The following is a 19,968-nucleotide window of genomic DNA, read 5'->3' on the forward strand; positions in this document are numbered from 1 at the left end:
CAAGCATGCAAATGTGTAAATATACTCAAACTGCCTAAATACAAGCAAGGGGAACTGAGCTAAAAATAGCTCACCTAAATACTACACCAAATAAACATTTGGACATAAGTGGTACAGTACACACTTTTCAGCTGTATTCAAGGGATGAAGAATATGCTTTTATTCTTGTTGTCAAGGTACCATTATATGTTTCCCTTATGGAAAAAGTTGGTGGAAATGTTAGAGATAATTCCAAAGATACAGATCCCAAGACCTCCCACAACCTATGTTCCAAGTGAACTGATTGAATCACATTGGATGGGCTCTGTTGCTTGTTGATGACATGGTAATGCCTACTTCATAGTTGGAATGGTTGACCTCCAAATCAAACTGGGAGATAGCTCGATAAAATTTTGACAATTCGATGTAATTTGCAGACAATTTGAATGTCTTATTTGCAGGTCAAAGTAATCTCAAATAAAATACTGTAATTAAATAACTGAAGGAGCAATGCTAAGAAATTAACTGTTCCCAGGTTTGGCAAAGAAAGTGACAGATTTGAAAACTCAAACAATTTATGTGATATATACATTTTTTGTGGGTATACTCACAATAAGGATCCAAAGTCTTGCCTTTTATTCTGAGTGAGGCTGATTGCATGAGATATTTTAACTTTAAAGATTCTGGGAATGCACCTTTGTGCAGTCCAATTTCTGTGCATGCCCCATTTCTGCTCCACAGTGCTACATGTGCATGTGGGCTGCAATGCCTCTAGTGCTATTGAATCTACATATCTACATAAGTGTTCCTCTCAGTGAGTTAATTTCCAATTAGTGCACTGAGATTACATTAAATAAGTTTATTTTTACTGTCCTTTTTAGCACTGCATTCTCAGTGAGGTTGGATATATTGCAACCAATAGACAACTAAGGTGCCAATCAGAATGCATATGTAGTAATATTGCTGTGTCACTTATTTTTGGTTGTTTCATAGCTCATGGTTGTTTATGGGATGTAGTTGGAGCAGAAGCTGACTCTGCCAATGTAAAAACAAGCACTGCACTTAAAAAAAAGTAATTGGTTGTGTAAAAATGCTTTGAAACATTATGATGTGAAAGGCAGTGTTTAAATATAAATGGTGCTGTATTATTATTTTCACTTGTTAAGCTGCTAACTTGAACTTACTGAGATCAACCCTGCAAAAACCAACTCTCCTGTGTAGTGAGCATATGTCTACAGCTTCTTTTTTGATTGGCTTAGGTAAATTGCGAAAAACCTCTATTAGCTAATGCATTTAAGGAGAATTATTCTTTTTATTTATAAAAAATACAGAATCCTGTGCTGAAATTATAATTCATGAGAGAGTTTCTTGCTATCTTTTCTTACCTCCCCTCCCTACCCCACAGGGAAAGAAAATAATAGGAAGAGTCATCTTCAGTCTATTCTCACACGTCTCTTAGCAGCCAGTTCAGTGATAATGGCAGAGGCCTCGGAATAGGTAGCCTCCTAACTCAGCTGTGGTTGATGGTTGATATGGGGAGACAGAGCAAGAAAGGCTGGTAACTGAGCATTTAGAGAGTCATGGACTTACCTGCTCTATACTGAGGAATGTTGGAATTCAAATGAGCAGCACCACCCACATTATATTCAGTACTTGTTGTCTCTGATCCCTAATAGTCTGAGGTATTCAGGATATACTAGTCGATTGCCCATAACTTTATACACAGGGAGTCAAGACCACGTACAGTGTTCAAGTGAAATGGGGTAAGGGAGAAGGGGATAATTTGACCAGGGTGTGCAGATATAATTCAGTCCTCAATTTAAAATCATACATTGTCCTTATTTTTATATAATACTTTGATTTGATATTATTTATCATTAAAATAGCAAAACATGGCAGTTTGGGAAGCAAAGAGGTAGAGTTGGTTGGAGCACAGCAGGTTCTTAGCAGTACCAACTGAGGAGCTCAAAGAACCAAAACTGAAGTGCTACAGCAACATCACCGGTGGGAAGTACATTTAGATAGTGACAAGTTTACATAGGCAGTTTTCATTATAAATGTAGTCACAATAATTTATAATGGAAGAAGTTGAGACAAAACTGTAACCATAACACATCGATAGAAAGTGAGGTTTTGTATACAGGAAATGCACACAGACATAAGATTAATATATTATAGATGGTGTCAGATCTGTACACATTTTGTTACATTCAGCATTTATTGTATTTGATTGATTGCATCTTACTTGTTTGATACGTTCAGTATCTATTGTGTCTGATCCATTACACACATTGTTACTTTAGTAATTGTTGTGTATTTCAGTTTGCCTCTGATGTTTTCAGTTTAGCTGGTAGATTGACAAAAGCAGAGGTTGGATTTTTTTATTATAAGGAGACAGAAACAACAGTTCATAATATATCAATGATAAGAACAATGTCCGATTCATTATTAAAATCACTTTCAATTTCCCAGATACAACTATATCACCTGACGTGTGCACACAGTTGCCCTTTAAACTATCACAAAACATTATCTTTCGAATGAAACTTTTGCTTTTCAAAACACAATTGCTGTCTAATAGTACCAACTGTCTATAGAGTAAAAGCTACTTTTTACATAAAGCTGATTTTTGAGGGCACAAACTCCCTAAGAGAAAGTGCAGAAAGCTTGCCTTTGTGTTAGGTCCTTTCCAAATCTTTCACTATCAGCAGAGCCCTCCTTTTACTGAGGCAGCGCAAAGGATCTACCAGAAAAGTCCTCAAGTTATTGAAGGAGCTGGAAATGGCCTGCCAGCACAGCAATTGTGTTACTGAAAGAGCGGGAAAGAGCTCGTGAGCAGATGCTTTTTGATGTTGAACAGGCTGGTAGTTGCAGTCTGATGGGTTTCTATGTATTTGTGGCTGATGTCAGTTGAAGGTTTAAATTGAGGCTGCAAGCCAGTAATGTGAAGCTGTGGAATACTAAGATCATTTAATTGCAGTCGTGGTGAATTGTATGAATAACGTAATGGGACGGTCTTCTCATGGATAGCTCTAACTCTGTTTGCATCTGTGGTAGTTGAGGATCTTGAGTGCTGCATGTCTTTTAAGTCCAACATGTCAAGACTCAAATATTTCAACTTCACGTGAAGAGGGTCTCTGAGTATCTGTCGATTGGGCAAGATCAGGTGCTTCACCGACATGCTCATCTGTGAGATTTTGGATTTAGGTGGTAAACACTGCTTGCCAGTCTTTCTATTCCCTTCAGTCTTGCTGAGCCTTGGCACTTCACAATGCTGTTCCACTTTGTCACCAAAGCCAAGTTTGGTAATGTTTCCAGTCACAGCAGCCTGAGCTGTTTCGGCAATATTATTTTTTATTTCCTCCATCTCATCCCATGCCTTTACAGCATTTATGCCTAGAATTCTGGGACTGCTTAAATTCCTTGCCTTTTTACAGTTGTAAATACTATGATTCCTTGGCTTGTGGAAATGTTTGGAAACACTGGAAATTTTTATCTTGCTGGAGTTGTTGGGAATGTCAAGAGTTTTCTCTTTGCTACAATTGTTGGGACTGCTGTGATTCTTTACATGGTTGGAATCTTTGGGAATATTGTGATTCTTTGCAATGCTGGGATTACTTACATTACTAGAATTATTCAAAATTAAAGAACTGTTTGCAGAACTGGACTTGTTGGAAATTAAAGAACTATTTGTAATGCTGGAATTATTGGGAATTACAGAACTGTTTGTAATGCTGGAATTATTGGGAATTACAGAACTGTTTGTAATGCTGGAATTATTGGGAATTACAGAACTGTTTGCAGAGCTGGACTTGTTGGGAATTAGAGAACTGTTTGCAGAGCTAGACTTGTTGGGAATTACAGAACTGTTTGCAGAGCTAGACTTGTTGGGAATTACAGAACTGTTTGCAGAGCTAGACTTGTTGGGAATTACAGAACTGTTTGCAGAGCTAGACTTGTTGGGAATTACAGAACTGTTTGCAGAGCTAGACTTGTTGGGAATTAAAGAATTGTTTGTAATGCTGGAATTATTGGAAATTAAAGAACTGTTTGTAATGCTGGAATTATTGGGATTTAACAGATTGTTCGCAATGGTGGAATTATTGGGATTTAACAGTTTGTTTGCAGTGCTGGAATTATTGGGATTTAACAGATTGTTTGCAGTGCTGGAATTATTGGGATTTAAAGGATTCTTTGCAATACTGGAATTATTGGGATTTAAAGGATTCGTTGCAATACTGGAATTATTGGAATTTAAAGGATTCTTTGCAATGCTGGAATTATTGGAATTTAGCGAATTCTTTACAATGCTGAAATTAGAGGAATTTAGCAAAATCTTTACAATGCTGGAATTTAACGAATTCTTTGCAATGCAGCAATTATTGGGATTTAATGGATTCTTTGCAATGCTGGAATTATTGGGAACTAAAGGATTGTTTTCATTACTAGAATTGATGGGAATAAAATAATTCTTTACAATGCTGGTATTGGAATATTTTGCATTAATGGAATTGTTGGGAATGAGAGGATTGTTTGCAAATTTGGGATTTCTGTCAATTAAGGAATATTTTGATTTGCTTGGATTGATGAATATTTTTGAACAGTCTGTATTCTTCACATTTTCAGCATCAGCTGGTGTGTTTACATCATCATTCAGGATGGTTTGGCGGTTTTGTGATGTGATACCACAGATTTTTTGCACAGTTTCGGAGATCTGGGAGATGCTGCGCATTCCATTGCTGTGGTTCCTCTGAATTAACCCAGGTGGTTTCTTGATGCTTGATCCTTCAACCAGCAGATTTATTCCTAGGTACAGAGGAATACTCGTAGTACACTGTAAAAGAAAGTAAATCAAATTACTGATCCTTATAATGGACAAAATAAAGCAAGATTGTACAATCAACATCGTGGTTATTGTAGATTATTTCAACATTTGCATTATTGGAACAAGCTTTTGGATCTTTTCCAGAAAAATGCTGGAATTATTGGATTCACTGCATACATCAAGAGAGAGCTGGACCAGTTCCTGGTTGGGCCAGAGATCATGGCATACAAAAGGTAGGTGGAATACTAAGTAATATAAATCATGGTCAATGTGGTCTCCTTGACTAGTTTTTGATCACCTAAGGGAGTCAGAGAGGAATTTTCCAGATTTTTTTTTCTTTAAATTGGCCTTGGATTTATTTATCTGTTTTGTTTTGCTTCTCCCAGGAGATTACATGAGCTGGTGGGTCAGGGGTTATGATGCTTTAGGCATCATGACTGTGTGGAGCCGGTCTGGCTAGTCTTTTCTTGTCCAATGTTTTCGTATATTCCATAAGTTTCGTTTGTAACACAACCACATAAGATTCGTAGATTCCATCCCTCCATGTCAGATGAATGCTGTAGAGAATGCAGCCAATCTGGTTTGTTTTTGCGAATTCTCATGACCTGATCCCAGTTCTAACCATACTGAGCAGTGATCAGGGACACCACAAAGGCCACAATCCAGCACTGAGTCTTTTTTTTAAGTTCCACCTCCCTGTCTGCTTGGTCAATTCAGTGTCAGGAGCACCTGAAATACTCAGATTAGCACACTGTCAGCAGCAAGGATATGCATTCCCTCTCCTCAGTATATGTAGCCTTCGCACCATAAACAAGTATCTGTGGAGTATATGCCAGTTGAAATGCATGATTTATAGTCTTTGCCTCGAACTGAAAAAGTATCAAACAGTCTGGACAGCTCTTCCTGGAGGCCCAAAAAAGTCCCCTCTCACCAACACCTTGCACAGAGAGGGAGGGAGAGGCTGATCCCAGACAGAAAATGGAAGAATACCACACTGTCTTGCATGAGCATGAGAAGACTGACTAATTGACAACAGCCCTAGGAAATATAGGACAGCCCCTCTGCTCCCATGTCCGAGTAATCTGCACCCCCCCACCCCCGAGCTGTCCAAATGATTATACAAAAATGCACAACTATGCTGTCTATATACCCTCCTGGAAGTGCAGTGTTAAGAAAATGCACAACAACCAATATGGAAACCACTGTAAGATCTTCCTCTTTGAAGAATTTTCAAACAATATGTTTATACCTTGACTATTACAAGTTCAGTGTTTGACTGCTGTCCCATTTGGATTGGTAATGACTGACTTCGTGAAATAGAGTTTTCATTAAAGAAAGTCACAAAAGGAAAGAGAAAAATTGGGAATGCAGGAATATAATAATTCGTCATTTTGAAAAATCCAATGAATTACTTTTGCATGCTGGAAGTCACGACATCACAACCTCAGCTATTGGAACTGCTCAACTTCATTTTGCTTACGACTTATTTTAGGTGAGCTAATGGACTATAATTCAATGTAATGAGATAATGGGACATACCCTTCATACACTGTAATAGGTGTCTAGGAATCTGAGTGGGGAGCAATTGCCTCCTTTATTTCCCTAAACTGGGTCACTTTCTCCCTTACTTGATGCATCTTTTACATTACCTGTTTATACAGAAGCTCAAATCGTCCGATTTCACAGGTCTTCTCATTCCTTCGGTCGATGACAACTTTAATAGTGTCCTCTTGAACGCTGCTGCACAATGCGGCTGTCACTGGTGTTGAGGCTGACATTGTGGGGCTACAATTGATTTCAATCAGCCATGGTTTGAAGTCCTCCCCCAATAGGAAATCGGCTCCGTACAGCTCAAAACTGTTCTTACGCGGTTTCACTACATCCTGCATAATCTGCATAGTATGCACAATTGCTGCTTTCATGCCAGGGGAGATGATGTCCTCCCAGGTGTTTCCAAAGCCCTTTTCGTTCAGATACTCTTTGAACTGGTTACTGGACCACATGTTGTCTCTAGGAACTGATGGGTGACGGTTGGAGGAGGTCATGAAGTGTTTTTGGATTGAGTTATTGCACAAGTGAATCGCTCTAAAGGACACAAAGAGAAATTTGTTATCTGCAATGAGAAGGATTGCAGTTATTTTTAGGTGTGCATGCTTTTCTCCTGGAGGGTTGATCTCGTGACATTTGATCATATGACACTTGCCGGCAGTTTGCAAATGTTAGTACATTTATCTTATAAATGTTGGGTCCCATGTAATCGAGTATATTGCTTATGGGTTTGTGCCAGCAGTTGTCACGCGAGAAGTTCTGAGAACCGGAAGGTCGCCACGAGCAGGTGAAGAAAGTGAACAGATACAAACCACAGGCACGGAGCTCTACTTTTCTCCTGGGTTGCTAGCAGTAGTGACGTAATGGCTTTAAGGACATTTGATTTTAGAAGATAGTAACGCTAGTGATCTAACATTGAACCAGAGTCATTTGAAGGTCAAATAAATTTGTTTCCGTGCATTTGGTCAAACTGTAGTGTCACAAACTATTGAAAGAAAATGGTCTGATCCGATTTGATACTGACTAATTAAAAAATTGAAGGATAGAATTATATACATTATTTTACATTTTAAGTCCTCTTATTTCCCTTTCATCCTGGTGCTGAGGCAGGAAAGGGCAGCCCTCTTGTTCTCCGCACACACTTTCCTTGGTTTGCAAGGCTGGCGCATGCAAGTGGCAGAGGGTTTTGTGAAAGAAGCGGCTTTTATGGAATAGGGAGTTCTTTTCCCAGCATCCATAGTGGCAGAGAAACTGATCTATCCCTGTGGTTGAATGGCATACATGCGCATTCAGGCATAATGCTGAAAGTGATAGGCCTTGAGAGAATTTGGGAACAGGAAGGAAGCGGACTGCGAGGGGAAGTGTTGCTGATCCCGACTCTGTTTAACTTGAGTGAAAGTTCCAGATACAGGTCACCAAGCAAGCTTTGCTGACTTTGCAGATTTTTCTCCCGAATTGGTCGCAGCAGTGCCCGGGAAATCAATCCTCAATTCCGGGAGACTCTCAGACAATCTGGGAGAGTTGGCAACCCTACTGGGGCCTTGACAGACTGCATCTCTAATTCAGTCTCAAAGTGGACAATTTTGACAGGCACGTAAATTATTATTATGGTCACTCAGATAAAACCTGAGTTAGGCAGCCATCGTCTCCTCTGAGCCAAAAGGTTTACAGAGGTCTGTATGTATGTTAAAATAAAGTGTAAAGGTTGCAGCCACTCCCAGGTTTTTATGTCCTACAAACCCACCAGGTGTGGTCAGTACTACAAAATGTACAGTTCCTAGATTGAACCACCACCTGACATAAACCGTGATCCCTTACTTCCAGCAGCAAGACTTAATTGCTGTGTGGCATGATAGTAAAAAAAAGCTTCCTGCGCGGAACCTTAAAAGACAAAGGAAACTGGCTTTCCATGAAGAGTGGAATATGCTTCCTGGGTGTCGTGTTCACAGTCTGTATAAACACATTATTATTTGCAGGAAAAGTCCGATTGTTATAAGTGATACAATTTCCATATGGTCTTTGTTTCAATGGAAAACTGAGTCCTCCCTGTACAGCCCAGTGTCTGTATGAATACATTATACCCCACTCTTCCTTTAAGATCGATCTGACATGGTGAATGGTGCCATCTTCTATTCAACAATTGTCACCTGACAGCTGACACCTTTTAATGGCTTCTCCTACTTACTGTCTATACCTGGAAAGCATGCTTTAGTTCCAAGAAGAGTTTTGGCTTTGATTATCCTTTGATGGTCACGTGAGGAAGAGATATCAGTTGATCCTGTAGCCCTGTCAGGATGACAATATGCTGGCTACACAGCATGATACAACCCTCAGCGACAGACAGCTCATGGCGAACCAACCATAGCTGCTGGCATTTGTTTTCAACTTGTTTCACTGACTTGTGTGGAAACACTGTATGACTGCTTGCAGTGTAAGATGCCTCTGTGGAGTGTGCTTGATATCAGCTAGTGCGATTTCCTTGGGTGTAGAATATTGAGCAAAAACTAATGAATTCCTCTCTCCAAATAATGACCTGGAGTAGCATCTGGATCTGGGTGTCAAGATAAGTAGTCAGCAGGATTATCAGTTCCAGGTTGGTCATGTCATAAAACTGGACTGGGTGCCACTTCCCCCCATACAGTGACCATATTGCATATGGTCCTTCCATCTGACAAGATTGCTTTGCAGAATGGATGCATGACAATTCTAACGTGGGAAAGCACTCCCTCTTCTGACATTAGGGTCCATGTTTGGGGCAGACGTAAATTCTGCCCTCAGTCCTCCATCATCAAGCCAAGAGGTCAACCTTGGTTCAATGTGGAATGCAGAAGAGCAAACCAGAAGCAGCACCAGACATACCTTAGAATGAGGTAGAAACTAGTGAAGCTACTACACAGGACTATCTGCATGCTAAATGCAAAAATCAGCAGACTACAGACAGAGATAAGCAGTCCCAAAACCAACAGAGCAGAGCGTAGCTCTGTAGCTCTACCACATCTAGTCAAGAATGGTGACAGACTAAAAGGCGACTAATAGGAGGAAGATGCTCTGTGAACATCCCATCCTTAACCACGGTGGAGGCCAGCATGTGAGTTCAACAGATAAGGCTGAAGTGTTTGCAAGTATCTTCAGCCAAAAGAGATGAATGGATGATCCTACTCATCCTCCCCAGGTCTTCACCATCATAGGTACCAGTGCCTAGCCAATTTGGTTCACTCTACATGACACTAAGAAGTGGCCGAGTGCACTGAACACAGCAAAGGCTACGTTGACTGCAGTGCTGAAGACTTGTTCCAGTTTGACTATTACACTGGCATCTACCCAAGAGCGGTGAGAGTAGCTGCCCTTGATATCAAGGCAGCATTTGACTGAGTGTGGCACCAAGGAGCCTGAGAAAATCTGAAATCAATGGGGATCATCACCATCTTCCAGGGACAACTAGGAATAAGCAATAAATGCAGCCTTGCCAGTGTCGCTCATATGCCAGGAACAAATTTTTAAAATTTGGACGAATAATTAACGTGTGGTGGAGCTTCACTTGAGATTCAGAATTGTATAGTGTGCTCTAATCAGAACACACCTTGAGAATTGTATCTAATTCTGGTCACCAAGACATAAGGAAGATATTCAATAACTGGAAGCAGTGGAGAAGAGCAACAAGCCTGATCCCTGGTGTCAGAGGTCTGTATTATTAGGAAAGACTGGAGAAGCCTGGGCTTTTCAACATGAAAGGAAACAATTCAGAGGTGATCTTATTGAAGTACAGTGAAACCTGTAAATTAGGGACACCTAAGGGACTTGTATCAGTTGTCCTTTATTTGCAGGTATCCTTATTTTCAAAATGGTCATTATATATACAGTAAAGTGGATGAGCCAAATATGCCGGGATTGTCTGTATCTCCTGCAGCCCTCACCTAGGATCGTGCCTAATTCTAGAGCCCTGCCAGTGGGATGTGATTTCAGTTCATTTTCTCTACGTTTGGGTTTCCCAGTTCATTGCCATCCCAGGGTCCTTTTCCATTGAGGGAGAGATGTCCTGATCCTGGGATCCTGGCAGCCTGCACACGATCAGGTGGCTGCTGTAGGGTCGTAGTGCCTCAGAGATCCCAGTCAAATTGGGGGAGATTAATGTCCTGCAGACCCCTGCCCAGGACCCCCTCCCTCCTAGGGTTGCAAACTCAGGTTGGAGGCATTCCTGGAGGTTTGATCACGTGACATTCTGACCACATCATCTGATCATGTGACAATCAATCAAGTGGCATTTGATCACACGACTTCTATAAATGTTATTGCATTTACCTTATAAATGTTGGGTCCCCTGTAGTTGAGTATTTTTGCTCACGGTATCTGTCTAGCAGCTGTTGTGCAACAAGTTCCAAGAACCAGGAGTCCACCCATGGGGAAGAGGGGAAAGTGAGGGCGGGGGGGAAGAGGGGAAACCGAGGAATCCTCCCATTTCAGAGACCCCCCCCCCGACTGCCAATTCTTCAGCCTCCTCCTGACTGCACTCCATGGGGTTGTGGCTCTCTGCGGGTGGTATCACAGAGCCGGTGGGGGGGAGGGGGTGCACTGCAGCAGGAAATTTAAATTGCTAAATCCGGGAAACTCCCAGTCATTCCATGAGGGTTGGGAGCCCTACTCCCATCGTGTGCTGTAGCTACTAATGTTTGAAGTGCTGGGGGGTGGGTAGGGGGCTGTAAGCAGCTCATCAGTATCTGATGTACTGGTAGACTGAGATGAGATGATGCCCGGTGCAGATACCACCTTTTGTGGAATGGGGAGTTCTTTACCCAGCATCCATAGCCATGATGTGGAGATGCCGGTGATGGACTGGGGTGGACAAATGTAAGGAGTCTTACAACACCAGGTTATAGTCCAACAATTTTATTTTAAAATCACAAGCTTTCGGAGATTATCCCCTTCGTCAGGTGAATGAGTGAAAGGTTCTCAAATCGCATATCTTATATTAGGCTGGGACAGCATCACACCAATCAAAAGGTGTCGTTGTTGTTCAAACAGGCCAGTCATGGAGAACAGCACGCCCCAGTACACTGGATATACAGTGTGTCAATTACACAGACAGAAAGAAAGAGACCCCTGCCACGGCAACCTCTGCAAGACATGCCAGATCATCGACACGGATACCACCATCACACGAGAGGACACCACACACCAGGTACATGGCTCATACTCCTGTGACTCGGCCAACGTTGTCTACCTCATACGTTGCAGGAAAGGATGCCCCGGAGCATGGTACATTGGCGAGACCATGCAGACACTGCGACAACGGATGAACGGACACCGCGCAACAATTGCCAGACAGGAGGGTTCCCTCCCAGTCGGGGAACACTTCAGCAGTCAAGGAATTTCAGCCACCGATCTTCGGGTCAGCGTTCTCCAAGGCGGCCTTCGAGACACACGACAATGCAAAAGTTGAGCAGAAGTTGATAGCCAAGTTCCGCACCCATGAGGACAGCCTCAACCGGGATCTTGGGTTCATGTCACGCTACACGTAACCCCACCAGCAAAAAGGGAAACAAAAGTTATGTGTTTTAATATTCTCTCTCTCTCTCTGCCATTTGGGTCTCTTTCTTTCTGTCTGTGTAATTGACACAATGTATATCCAGTGTACTGGGACGTGCTGTTCTCCGTGACTGGCCTGTTTGAACAACAACGACACCTTTTGATTGGTATGATGCTGTCCCAGCCTAATATAAGATATGCGATTTGAGAACCTTTCACTCATTCACCTGACGAAGGGGATAATCTCCGAAAGCTTGTGATTTTAAAATAAAATTGTTGGACTATAACCTGGTGTTGTAAGATTCCTTACAGCATCCATAGCGGCAGAGAAACCACTCTATCCCTGGGATAGAGCGTGCAAGCGTTCAATCCTAGAGATAGTGCGTTTTCTCTGCCGTTATGGATGCTGGGTAAAGAGACCTCCATTCCACAAAAGCCATTTCTTTCACCCGCTACTGCCTCACGTTTACCTGCGTGTCTGGCGTTTTAAGTTGTAAATGGACTTGGTGCATTGAAAGCTATCTGTAGTTTATAATTTGCGAGTGTCCGCGGTTTCAAGGAGCAGCTTGTATCTATTACAATGCAAGCTATTTGGGACTGTCAATATGTGTCCGTTTTTTTGCAGGTGTCTTTTTTTAGGGGTGTCCGTTTGTACAGGTTTCATTGTATATAAGATTGTAAATGGTATGAAAAAGGTAAATTGAGAAAATTACTTCAAGCTAAATTGCGAAGTATATCAAAAGGACGCAGGTTGAAACTAGTAAAAGGCAAATTTGGAAATTTAGTCAAAAAGTTCTTCACACAAAGAGTGATCAGTACATGGAATGGACTTCCAGATAATGTAGTGTAGGAAAAACCCTGGAATTATTTAAGAAACAATTGGATGCTGCAATAGGGTCTTTCTGGATGGATGAACTAAGATAGACCGAATGGCCTTCCTTATCCGTAATTATCTTCTGATACAACATTTACTAATTTTCTTGAGTTTATGCCCAATGTTGTATATTTATCCAGATACTAGAGGGAGCACTAGAAATTTTCTGTTGGAACAAAAAATGTTTGGGTGATTCTATCACTTGTAACAGCCAAGAATTTTTTCTGCAAATAAATAATCCATTATTCGGATACTTTGGCAACAAAAATAGTTCATCAATATTAATGAGAGGTTGGTGGATAACCAGGAGGATTGGGAACCCCATTCTCTTGCAAAGCGAGCAGCGTCCCCATCCAAGAGGTGCAGTAGGCAGACTTGGCCGATTTTAACAGCCAGATCTCATTAGCATGCCATTTACCGACTTCCGGACCAAACCAGACGGGAAGCGGCTGCCCAGCCATCAAAAATCGGGAGGTCGCTGCCGGGGACCCAGGGATAAAGTTCCCAGAACAAGGTTAGTGCTCAGCAGGAGAATCCCAGTCGGGGGCCGGTGGGGGGGGGGAAGAGGGAGGGAGGGTGGGGTGGGTGGGAAGAGGGAGGGAGGGTGGGGTGGAAATCCCTGGGCAGAGTAGCCCCAAGGTTTCCTTGTAAGGCCCGAAGGAGCACTCCTGCTCTTTTTGGCCCACAAGGAAATTAAACAATTTTTTAAAAAAGCTTACCTTGCTCAGGTTAAAATAGCAGATTGGGCCCCGATGATGTCATCGGACCCTATCTGCATATTTACAGTGCGACTTGGGGTGGATGTCCTTGCCGTCTGCAACTTAAAATTGTAGTTGGTCAGATTGGGGTGGGAAAGGAGTGCCCCTTCCTGCCTAGTTTCCGCCAGATCGGGGGGAGGTGGGGGGTGGAGTTAAAATCAAGCCCAGAATTTTAGGGATATGATGCTCAGAGAAAGCTATTCTTGGGCAATGATTTGCATTGTCCAGAAATGAAATTATTGTAAAACCTGTCTGACCTGTACGTCTGCCACCATTTTCAAATCTGGATTAACTACTGATTATTGCAGTGAACTTTGGCAGAAAATCAGGAATACCAGATCCTTTGCATCTCAACTTGCCTAACAGACCAAAATTCCCATTCCTTTAATGGTACTCAGAGCGCACATGTCCCCCACTTCTAACTCCTATTGTTAATGTGATGTCACTCTGAGGTGGATTACCATTCAAAAGGCATTGCGTGTGATGTCAGGGCTGATACATACGTGTCCAGATTCTCCAATGAGAATACTTGAGTTGAGAAGCGCAGGTAACAGTCCTTATAGAACCAGATCGTCACAGGGTTCCAGTCTGTCACCAGGAACCACTGGCGCACATCGAATTTCGTCCCATAAATAAGTAACGGATGTTCAATGTATTTCTGCACTACCCACTTGCCGTCTGTGATGAGAGTTGTCTGGCCGTAAACGAGCTTCACAATCTGCTCCAATCGGTTCATGCAGGTGATTCCTACATTGATAGACAAACAAAACCTCTCTTTCCATCTCACTAATACCACAATTCAGGCAAATAGTCACAAACCTTCGGTGTCACAGTGAGGTGTGGGTAATGAAGTAAAAATGATACACTGAGGGCTGTACTAGTAATATATATTCCCTACCCTCCAATTCAAGGAACACAGTGAGAGGCATATTAGTAATTTATATACATTCCATCCTCTAAAGCAGGGACACATTGAAGGATAGATCAGTAATGTAGATCCTTCCTCCGTACAAGGGACACACTGAAGTAATGTAAACCTCTCCGCATACAAGGAAAACACAGAGGGTGTATCAGTAATGTTCAACCTTCCATAAGGGGCACCCTGAGGGGTGTATGACAGAAAATGTCTTCATTTGATATGATTTTAAATTGTCAGGGTAAAGCCAAATTTTTAAAAATGGCTTAGACTCTGCATGAGAAATTCCATTGCTATGTGGCTGTATGGTAAATCATCGCTGTCTAACTCACTGCCAGGGAACTCAATCTATTCTAATTGGAGCTGTCACTTTTATGCCTCCTAGGGCGATAGGGCAGAGCTGGAATGTAACTTAATCAATTATTGGGTGCCAAGAGTCATTAAACTGGGAAGGTGGCTGATGCTCATTTCCTAGATTATTAGCACATGGTTTTACAGCATCAGAAAAGAAGCATTGAAAACCCAGACTCTTGGGTTCCCTGCTTTGCTGTGCCTTGAAGAAATAGCCCAAACTGTAACAAGGTGTATTGGTAATGTAAACCCCCGACACCTGTACAAGGGAAACACCAAGGGTGTATCAGTAATGTTGACCCTCCCATACAAAGAGCATACTGAGGGTATATTAGTAATATAGACCGTTTCCAATACATGAGGTGTGTCAGTAATTTATGCTCCCTCTCCCCTTACAATAGAAGGGACACACAACTAGATTTTATAGCTTTGTTTCAAGCAGTCAAGGTGCAGGTAACTTTGGATTTCTGTCTCTGTTCCCATACCTCTACCACGAGACTGGGCTCCCGGTTTCACAATCCAGATGTTATGCATTCCTTCCATCTTTAGCTGTGTATTTGCCTCCTGTAGCTGCTGCAGCATATTTTCGCACAACACAGCGTAATTATTCCAGTTCTGAATTGTTGCTCCCTCACTGAGACAAAGACACATGCCAATACATTACAAAAGTACAACTCCCACAAACCAACTCAGGCAGACTTTTACCATGACAAGATGAACTAGAGAATTTGATATTTTTAGATTGAGAATATCCTGGAAGCAAATAGGAACTGTTTTTCAGAAGCTTATTCCTGGATCAAAGTTTATATATAATGATGAAACGTGATGTTTTATTAATTGCGTATTTTGATGACTTAATGTTTACAAACCTTCAGAAAAACTCCATTGTCTGATTTTTAGTAATAGGACTGGCACATTGGCATTCCAAACTTGGATCAACATATCTGTTACGTTGGGAAAATAATTAATTATAATTATTAATATGTGGGGGTGAGTTAGAGGACATCTTAATGCTCTTCCTCCTCCCTGAAGCCTCAATGTGTTAAGATCATCAACATCATCTCCTACACAAACTCATTCTTTTCCAGGAGGCCATTCAGTCCATCGTGCCTGTGTCGGCTCTTTGAAAGAGTTATCCAATTAGTCCCACTCCCTCCTCTTTCCCCATAGCCCTGTAAATTTTCCTCCTTCAAGTGTTTATCCAATTCCCTTTTGAAAGTTATTATTGAATCTGTTTCCACCACTCTTTCAGGTAACGCATTCCAGATCATTAAAACTCGCTGCTTAAAATTTTTTTTCCTCATGACGCCTCTGGTTCTTTCACCAATTACCTTAAATCTATGTCCTCCAGTTACCAACCCTTCTGTCACTGGAAACAGTTTCTCCTTATTTACTCTATCAAAATCCTTCGTGATTTTGAACACCTCTATCAAATCTCTCCTCTAAGGGGAACAACCACAGCTTCTCTAGTCCCTAGTAAAATTGAAGTCAATGGGAATCAGGGGGAAAACTCTCCAGTGGCTGAAGTCATACCTAGCACAAAGGTAGTGGTTGTTGGAGGCCAATCATTTCAGCTCCAGGACATTGCTGCAGGAGTTCCTCAGGGCAGTGTCCTAGGCCCAACCATCTTCAGCTGCTTCATCAATGACCTTCCCTCCATCATAAGGTCAGAAATGGGGATGTTCGCTGATGATTGCACAGTGTTCAGTTCCATTCGCAACCCCTCAGATAATGAAGCAGTCCGAGCCCGCATGCGGCAAGACCTGGACAACATCCAGGCTTGGGCTCATAAGTGGCAAGTAACATTCGCGCCAGATAAGTGCCAGGCAATGATCATCTCAAACAAGCGACAGTCTAACCACCTCCCCTTGACATTCAACGGCATTACCATCGCCGAATCCCCCACCATCAACATCCTGAGGGTCACCATTGACCAGAAACTTAACTGGACCAGCCATATAAATACTGTGGCTACGAGAGCAGGTCAGAGGCTGGGTATTCTGCGGCGGGTGACTCACGTCCTGACTCCCCAAAGCCTTTCCATCATCTACAAGGCACAAGTCAGGAGTGTGATGGAATACTCTCCACTTGCTTGGATGAGTGTAGTTCCAACAACACTCAAGAAGCTCGACACCATCCAAGATAAAGCAGCCCGCTTGATTGGCACCCCATCCACCACCCTAAACATTCACTCCCTTCACCACCGGCGCACAGTGGCTACAGCGTGTACCATCCACAGGATGCACTGCAGCAACTCGCCAAGGCTTCTTCGACAGCATCTCCCAAACCCGCGACCTCTACCAGCTAGAAGGACGAGAGCAGCAGGCACATGGGAACAACACCACCTGCACATTCCCCTCCAAGTCACACACCATCCCGACTTGGAAATATATTGCCTTTCCTTCATCGTCGCTGGGTCAAAATCCTGGAACTCCCTTCCTAACACTGTGGGAGAACCGTCACCACACGGACTGTAGCGGTTCAAGAAGGCGGCTCACCACCACCTTCTCAAGGGCAATTAGGGATGGGCAATAAATGCCGGCCTCGCCAGCGATGCCCACATCCCATGAACGAATTTAAAAAAAATACCTGAAGTCCCTCATCCCTGGTACCATTCTAGTAAATCTCCTCTGCAACCTCTCTAAGGCCTTGCCATCCTTCCTAAAGTATGGTGCCTAGAATTGGCCACAATACTTCAGCTGGGGCCTAACCAGTGTTTTATAAAGGCTTAGCATAACTTCCTTGCTTTTGTACTCTATGTCTCTATTTATAAAGCCTAGGATCCTGAAAGCCTTTTTAACAGCCTTCTCAATTTTTCCTGCCACCTTCAAAAACTTGTGTATGTACATCCCAACCCATTTCCCTTAGTTCAACCCTTATTTCTGCTGCTCCCCAGACCTGCCAGGTACACTGGTACAGCAATGGGCAGCAATGGGAATGGCTCCACATGCATCAAATGGAGGGAGAGGGTGATCTGGAGGCCTCTTCTTCCTCCGGTCACTTACCTGGTGAAGGCCTTGCTATTGGCTATGGCCTTCAGTCAACTGCACCATTATTTGGGGTCCTGTGGTCCCTTTATTGTGGATTTCACCTCATCAGGTGCTGCAGAGCAGTCATGCTTTAGCACCGCCTTGATTATCCATTGGCAGGCTCCCGCTTGCTGGCAGGAATCTCGCCAGGATGTGCTGTGAATACCTAATGATATGCAACTCTGGAAACTGGGCCGGGGTTATAATGAGATCCTTACTAAAATCTTTTGTGACACATTTAATAAACAACTGCAGGGTTGAACATCATTTGGCAAAATTAAGTCTGACTCTTTTCCAAATGGAAGTTAATGGTCTCATTAAAGGAGCTGAAATCTGAAATATATCTAAGATGAACTACATTTTATTTGCAGGGGCGGTGAAACCCAAGTGAATATATTTTTAATTAGAGTTAAAAACAGAATTTATTTGGCTAATGTTTACAGTTCTGCATTCTGTGAATTTCTAATCTCAAGCATGCCATTGTGGGTGAATTCTCATTCTCAATCTTATTGTTATGAGGAAGGGCTGACAGGAGACCAGGTATTTGGAAGGCGGGTCTCCCTGAACAGCTCTGACACATATTCTAAAGCCTGAAATAGCTGGCATTAGTGGAAGTCTGGAAGCAGGTCTCAAGCCTGTCCTCTCATCCATAAGGAGACTTCAACAAGGGGATGAGGAAAGAGAGAAAATTAATTTGGTTTTGTTTTCCAATTTAAGTGAATTACAAAACAATGGGTTAAGTACAATAGAGCAGCTTATTTCAATAATTAATCATTTATTATTGTTTGAGATTACTTAACTATTTAGAAAATATTTCAGCATAAATTTTAACTTGTGATCAGTAAAAACAGAAATTAAAATAATACATTATCAATATATAAGTGGATCAAACCCCTTTGTAATAGGACTGATAGGAAAGACACATTAGGATTCTGTGGCCCTGGGCCAAACCCTCTATGTAACAGAAGTAACGTGGAACCTTGTGATGTCATGCTTGGATCAAACCTTCTATACAAGAGGAATGATGGAAGGTAATAATTTGGATTCTGTGCTCTCAGATCAAATCTTCTATAATAGAATGGAAATGGTACCTTGGGATTTCATGCTTAGACTAACTAACATATTTAATGGGAATGATACATTGGGATGGCATGCTTGAATCAAAAGATATATGTAACAGGATCAAATCATCTATATTAGTATGATAATATTGGTATATTGAGATTCTGTTTTGCCAATGTGTTTTTACAAACTCCATTCGAATAGAAGCAACAGTGACTTGCAAAGCCAATATGCAATCACTGGAAAATAGCATCAGTACTAAGGAATGCATTTATGAGATATGGTAGTGAATGTTTCTAGCACAATGATACTGCTGGATGAACCAGTAGTACTTACTGAATAACCTCGTAGTACTGCTGGATGGTCTCTTCCCAGCATGATTCTGTTACTGCTGGTGGTGTATCTAGACTCACATCAATATCCTTGTGGTCCACGGTGTTTAAATACTCCTCACATGCACGTAGTGCTGTCTGGACCAGCTGAATTGGAACAACACCACCCTTCTTTTGAGAATATTTTTGGAAACCTGCGAGAAAGACAAAACATGTCTTCTGTGTGCTATTGGCTGTGAGCCACCAGTATGATAATTATACCCACAGCTACCTAAAAGTAGTTCCGTTTTCCCCCCTTTTTACTGCTTATTTCTCTCATGAAGGCATTAACACCTTGCTGGGAAACAATTCTATAGGCACCAAGGCCTGGTGATACCTCACTGAAGTGGCCATTCTTCTTGTGTGACCTACACAGTGAGTGTCATCAGGCTATTAGGCTGTGTTAGGCATCACAGCTGAGCCTGATCCTCTGTTTACCTAACATCCTCATATGTGAACTTCCAACAGGGGATCAGTGGATAGCAATCAGAGTGGAACCCTTGGCTGACTTTTCTTCCTAACCTGGAGGAGCTGATACCAGTTGCAGTGCCTTGTATGAGATCATTTAACCCAGCACATACCAGGAATTGAACCTGTGATATTTCAAGTCTGTCTTAACCTATGAACCAGTTAAGGAGAAAATCCTGACAACTTTCATGTTCAGAAAACTCTAGTTTCTAGTGTTTTAGTTGAGGCTTTCTCTATTGCCTTTTTCTCATATGAACCACTTGA

The 19,968-nt window shown here is 42.1% G+C and overlaps 1 protein-coding gene across 1 annotated transcript in view; it reads right to left on the minus strand.

The window, feature by feature from the left end:
• Nucleotides 1-2,196: 2,196 nt before the first annotated feature.
• LOC137334357 (uncharacterized) overlaps nt 2,197-19,968 on the minus strand; it is a 42,275-nt gene continuing 24,503 nt past the window's right edge. The window contains exons 9-13 of the mRNA XM_067999065.1: nt 19,202-19,391; nt 15,260-15,408; nt 14,011-14,254; nt 6,454-6,889; nt 2,197-4,813 (exon numbers count right to left, since the gene is read on the minus strand). Of these exons, the coding sequence (XP_067855166.1) occupies nt 2,786-4,813; nt 6,454-6,889; nt 14,011-14,254; nt 15,260-15,408; nt 19,202-19,391 (3,047 nt within the window). The 3' untranslated portion in view covers nt 2,197-2,785. The remainder of the gene's footprint in view (nt 4,814-6,453; nt 6,890-14,010; nt 14,255-15,259; nt 15,409-19,201; nt 19,392-19,968) is intronic.

Source organism: Heptranchias perlo, chromosome 17 (assembly GCF_035084215.1).
Source record: "Heptranchias perlo isolate sHepPer1 chromosome 17, sHepPer1.hap1, whole genome shotgun sequence".
NCBI classification, from domain to species: Eukaryota; Metazoa; Chordata; class Chondrichthyes; order Hexanchiformes; family Hexanchidae; genus Heptranchias; species Heptranchias perlo.